This window comes from Ipomoea triloba, chromosome 11, assembly GCF_003576645.1.
Source record: "Ipomoea triloba cultivar NCNSP0323 chromosome 11, ASM357664v1".
In the NCBI taxonomy this organism is placed as follows: Eukaryota; Viridiplantae; Streptophyta; class Magnoliopsida; order Solanales; family Convolvulaceae; genus Ipomoea; species Ipomoea triloba.
In genome coordinates, this window is record NC_044926.1 from 11,689,340 (window position 1) to 11,695,565 (window position 6,226).

The following is a 6,226-nucleotide window of genomic DNA, read 5'->3' on the forward strand; positions in this document are numbered from 1 at the left end:
GGAGGCCTAAAAGCCATGTTGTGGAGTATGGTGTAGTTTCTGATTCTCGTGGGAATGTGATTGATGAGATATGAATTTCAAACTATTGTTTTATTTTAACATTTACTCACACTTTTTAGTACATCATTAAATGATTATCTTGCTTAGAAGAAAGTAAAGTTTGAGACTTTTTTTGTTTTTTGTTTTTGTTTGTTTGTTTGTTTTTTTTATTTTTTTTGCTGATTCTCCTTGGAAGTTTGCTCGAACAGTATTCAGATATGGCTTTTGAACATTATCCAACTCTGTGCTGTTTAGTACTAAACTATAGTTTGGCTTTCTTTTTCCAAAAACATTCACACATTTGAATGTAAAGGGCTTGCTTTTGGCAATTTGGAGCAAATAATTTTTGAATACCTGTTAGTAGTCACAGGTGGTTTGCAATTAGTTGAAGGCAGTATATTTGGCAATGGTTTATCATCATGGTTTTTGAAAAAGTGAATCGTCAACTTATTTAGCATCTTAACTAATAGCGTTAATAATTTTATTTTATTTTTTCTATTTTAATAACACAAAAGAAAAATTAACCAATTTTATAATACAATGACTAAATTAAATATTTTACAATAGTATAGGGACAAACGATTTTATAAATCATCTACGTACGAATTGTTTTACAAATTGTTCACTTGCACGACACCAATTGTTTACTTGCACGAGATGGGAATATTGTATTGGATTTAATAAGTACATACTAAAATACATAAAGTCATAGTTGATTAGTAGAAAATTAAATAAAAAATATGAGATATTATTGGAATTGGAAATTAAATCAATAATATGCGATATTATTGGAATCGAAAATTAAATCAAGAATGAGATATTATTGGAATTGAAAATTACAGAACAATATCTATTAATTATATTTGGTAAGAACATACTATGAAATTTACTACAAATTAATTATATTTGGTAAAAAAGATGTAAATAATAATAAATTCTATCATAATAATTTTCATAATTAATAATAACAAATTCTATGAATTGGTGCATATCCATCCAAAATGCTTAGATAATTATCGAATGTGCTTTCTTCCAAATCGTTGTGGGCTGTAGGAGTTGAAATGCATAATTTTAACTTCTCTTCCTCCATTAGTTTTAATGAAATGTGACTACAACAGTGGCGTATCAAAGAGAGTGTTGCAGATTGTTGCAAGCATGAAATGAGATTGGATGCAAGTTTTCTTTAAAAATAACTTTGTAGTTGATAGATGAATGATTTTGTGATGGCTAAGTGGTCTCTCTCATGAAAATTTTAAATTTTTGTGATGGCTAAGTGGTCTCTCTCATGAAAATTTTAAATTAATTGCGAACCTAAGTGGTCTCTCTCATGAAAATTTTAAATTAATTGCGAACTGAAGTGGTCTCTCTCATGAAAATTTTAAATTAATTGCGAACTGGTAGAAAATCAGTGGGATTTTTTGGCAATTAATTGCGAACTGGTAGAAAATCAGTGGGATTTTTTGGCGCAGCATTGTATATTTCTGCACTCTCTTATGGTTCAAATATTCAAAATCTAATGTTGTAAGTTTATATATTGCAAAGTTGGTCGGTTAATTAAGTTCTACTGTTATATATCTTTTCTACACCATTAACATGTAATATGCATTTTTATTACGGAGTATATAATAGTTGACATTATATTTATTTTTTAAATTATTTCTTCTGTATTTTTCTATATTTATTTTAATAATAATATAATTATCTAATCATAATAATATACAAAGTTGTCTTAAGACTGCGAATTGAATTCCAAAAACACATTTTCATGACATTGATATTGCCTAATATTCTTATTAATTATTTCCAAACTAATTATTTCAAGCCTAATATTCTTATTAATTATTTCCAAACTAATTATTTCAATTCCTAGCCTCTTATTAATTATTTCCAAACTAATTATTTCAATTCCTAGCCGAAATTAATTTATTTCCAAACTAATTATTTCAATTCCTAGCCGAAATTAATGTACCAAAATATTAATTATTTATTAACATAGCCGAAATTAATGTACCAAAATATTAATTATTTATTAACATAATTTCCTAATATTCTTATTTTATATTTAAGGTATAATATTATTATTACAAAAATAGATTATCATTCCTTCTTTTAAGTAATTATTCTGATATTTTTATGGTTTTGTTAATACTTGCCATTATAAAGTATAATTGATTTTGTACTAATATTTTATTATGGTAATTCTCATCACCTACTCCCATGTGATTTTTATGATTATGTTATGATAATCTATACACATATTTTTATACTTAAGTTATAATATTATTGGCAGAAAATAAATTATAGTTATTTTTTTTTTAGGTGCAAATACTTAACTTAATAATTAAATATTAATATAATTGCCTAATTTTTATTTATTGTAATCATTATGGTAATTCTCATTCTCTTCTTTCGTGTAATTATTTAAGTAATATATATAAAAGTATAATATTATTATAATTATAACTAAAGAATAATTGAATAATTTTTTCGACATTAATGTACTATAATTATTCAGTCTTTTTTTATATATATAATTTTCCTAATATAATTTGTATCTAATTGATTTTGAGACTAATATATAAATCATTACATTTCAAGATTTTTTTTTACCTTACCATAATTCATCATTTTACATTGTATCTCTTGCTTTTTTCAGCCACATAATTAAAACTCTACACATAATGATTCTTACTTTCGTTTTACTCAATGAAATAAATGTCTAAAGTACTGCTTAGACAATTAGGGTACGATTGATTCGATTGTATGGGGTGTTAGGGTTAAAACATTAAGATAATTGTTTTTTGTTTTGTTTTTTTTTTTTTTGTCGAAAACAATTTTAATGAGCGCAGCTGTTGTAAATATATATATATTTAGTTTATTTCATTGGACTTTCTATTTATTCATTTATTTATTGTATTTTATTTATTTACTTAGATGACTAAAATAATAGCAATGATTATCTTTTACATGTATCTATATTAAATGACATGTATACAATATATGTGGACTATGCATATTACTAACATATTTTATGTATGTGTAATTTGCATAATTATGTTTATATTCTAGGCACATTTGATTTATTTAAATTCAAATGTTTTAAAATCACGTGTTGTATCTAATAACATAATGTTTTATAATATGTTTTTTTTGGTAAAATATTATGATGATCAATATATACAAGCAATTCAATATTACAAGAGAACAAATATTATATTGAGTGATATTTTTACACTAATCACATAATAAAATAATTATACACGTTCAATATTAGAATTTGTTTATTATTCTATCTTTAATTTTATTATCTAAATATATAATTTAAAATATTTATCCGTGCATCGTACGAGTAATTGAGCAATTATTTGCTTGAATTCAAGCAAGGATAACATTAGAAAACATAATAGATCCAACCATTTTCATCATTTGCACTATATAATATTGATGTTATAATTTATATAATTATATATCGATCTAAATATTCTTAAAACATTATAACAAAATTCATTCCGTGCAACGCACGGGCGAAAATACTAGTTTTTAATAGTAACAATGTCAATTTAACATTTCAGGGGAAAAAACTGCCACTTTAATAACACAAAGGGAAAAAGTTCTATAAGCACGCAACGAGGAAAAAAATGCCATTTTCCCAAAAAAAAAGTTAAAACAAAAGTGCAGTATAGTTTCTGCCAGCCGAGACCTAAACCCTTCCCCTCCTTTTCTCTCCCTCTTCGCGCCCTCGCCATCTCACCACCGCCCTCGCCACCTCTCGCCACCTCTCGCCACGTCTCACCACCGCACAGCTACCAAGAGGCCGAAACACCGCTCCAACCTCTACGCAGCCAGCCTCCTCGCGACTGGAACCGGTCCGCCGAAACACCACCCAGCCTCCACGCGACTAGAACGGGTCGCGGCGTCACTGCTTCTTCCCACCGTGTCGCACAGTCCCCTTGCGTCTCTCTTCTCCTACATTTTTCTATGGAACCAAGGTTGGACAGCTTAAGCTCTTTACATTTTAGTTTCATTGTGCGAATTTCATTGTAGCAGTACTTTAATTCTGTGCTTAAAATCTGTAGCGTAGCAGCACTTTCGTTCAATTTCCTTGTGCGAATTTCCTTGTAGAGTTTCATTGTGCGAATTTCTATATAGAATGCTTGAATTCGTTGTGCTTTAATGTTGGAATCATGTTGAATTGTTAGAATTCCTGGTAAAACCACTATCCTTGTGAATATTTGCATACTGCTGAAATAATGGTGAATTGTTAGAATGTAGGATGACAATTGTGACTTTCCTAGTGCTTGATTGTGATGCAATGTAGAGTGCTTGATGATGAGGAGGTGTGATTGCTTATTCCTATTGTAGAATTTGAGCTCTTGAGTCTTGATTGACATTGAACTTGCAATTGTGCAATTCTTAGCTTTAAACATAAACCCTAGAATTTGGGGAAATTAGGGGTATTTTGTACATATTGCAATTGTCCTCTTAGTAGTTCTTGTTTATTTGAACTTAGCTTTCATTCTTATTCTTGTTTTCAATATTTATTGTCAGTTCCAATTCAATGCTTATTCTATTTAAAAAAATACAAAAATACAAAAATGTGAAAAAAAACAGCAACACCTGTGAGTTTTACACTTTTTGAATATATGTTACCCCCTTGCCTTAAGTTTGTTTTGCTTTAATGTGCTATTTGAATTGTCTAGGATTCTAGTTTATGTTTGGTATTTACCTATTCTTTGATAGTATGTGGGAGAGGCTGTTAGGAGGATGGCCTGGGGTGAGGGAAAAGGCTCTGAGTTGGTTGAAGGTGGGGGTTGATCTTGCAAGGAGGGAGTAGTCCACTCGATCGGGCAGCGGTTAGGAGGTCATGACCTAACCTATGCCTGGTGTCCGGCTACCTCTCGAAGTTTGAGTGACGCTCACCACCATCCTAACTTGGCTTTAGTACTTCATCATGGGCTGCCTTCTTATTCCCTTCTTCCTTTCTTGATGCGTTTTGCTCTTAGTTGTGATTTTTCCTAGTGCATAACATGAATTTGAATAGGACTTTCTGGGCCACCGTTTGTGCATTTTGTGCATATTGATATAGCAAGTGTTGACTGTCATATATTGGTGTGAAATTTGGACTATCATGTATTGCATTTGGAGTCTTTATAGGACACCGTTTGTGCAAATTGATATGGCAATTGTTGACAAGACTTCCTTAAGCCACTTGCATGCTAACTGCACTAAACTACATTATGTATTGGAATATTAAAATTAGTTAAGGGTCTGTTTGGAAAATGAAAAATGTTTTCTAGAAAATGTTTTTCCGCAAAATGATTCATTTTTTGGAAAATATTTTCATTCTCTAGTGTTTGGCTTTCGCTGAAAGCCAATTAGATGAAAGTAACTAAGTAAGTTTTTTTTTTTTAATTAATTAATTATTTATTTATTTCTGTTTGGTTTGTTTTTAAAACATGAACATAAATCTATTACAATTTGCAAAGTTATTTTTTTTATTATAAAATAATAATTATTTTAATAATGATAATAATTAGTTATATTAAAATAAAATTATAAATTAAAATGTATAATAGTTATAAAGATTAATAATTATTATAATAAAAATGTAAAATAAATAATTTTTAACTTTTAACTTATTATAATAAAAATAAACAAATTGTTAAACATAATAATTTTGAACTAAAGAAATTAAAGAAAAATTTTACTTTTTTTTTGAATCTGGGTAGGGCAAATTATGATTTTGCTCGGCTTGGCCAGACTCATGTACAATCAGACATGATTATATTGTTCTCACCATCAAAGACATGTAGTGGTTGGTTGAATTCATCTAAATTGTCACCCCAAAGCATTTGTAATAGATCATTTTTCAGTTCTTTCTGCTGAAGAACTAATCCTGCAAACAGGGCTACCAAAGAAAGCAATATGGAGAGAACACCGGCTGCTTCAGCTATGCAATGGAGTATAGAGCTTGAAAAGGGCCTCCGTTCTAAACAACCTGGTAAATGTCTAATTCATGTCAATATGTCATAGTTGTGTGACCTAAATTTGGCATTTTCTTTTTGAGAATTTCTTCTTCTTTATTCTTAGTGCAAATTGGGATTATTCTCTTTTTCATAACCAGGGGAAATAACCTTCTTAAATTTAATTTTTTTTTTTTGGGATGGCGGGGGGGGGGGGGGGGGGG

General features: G+C 29.2%; 1 protein-coding gene across 1 annotated transcript in view; it reads left to right on the plus strand.

The window, feature by feature from the left end:
- The first annotated feature begins 3,734 nt into the window (after window positions 1-3,734).
- LOC115997203 overlaps window positions 3,735-6,226 on the plus strand; it is an 8,408-nt gene continuing 5,916 nt past the window's right edge. The window contains exons 1-2 of the mRNA XM_031236711.1: window positions 3,735-4,028; window positions 5,946-6,040. Of these exons, the coding sequence (XP_031092571.1) occupies window positions 4,018-4,028; window positions 5,946-6,040 (106 nt within the window). The 5' untranslated portion in view covers window positions 3,735-4,017. The remainder of the gene's footprint in view (window positions 4,029-5,945; window positions 6,041-6,226) is intronic.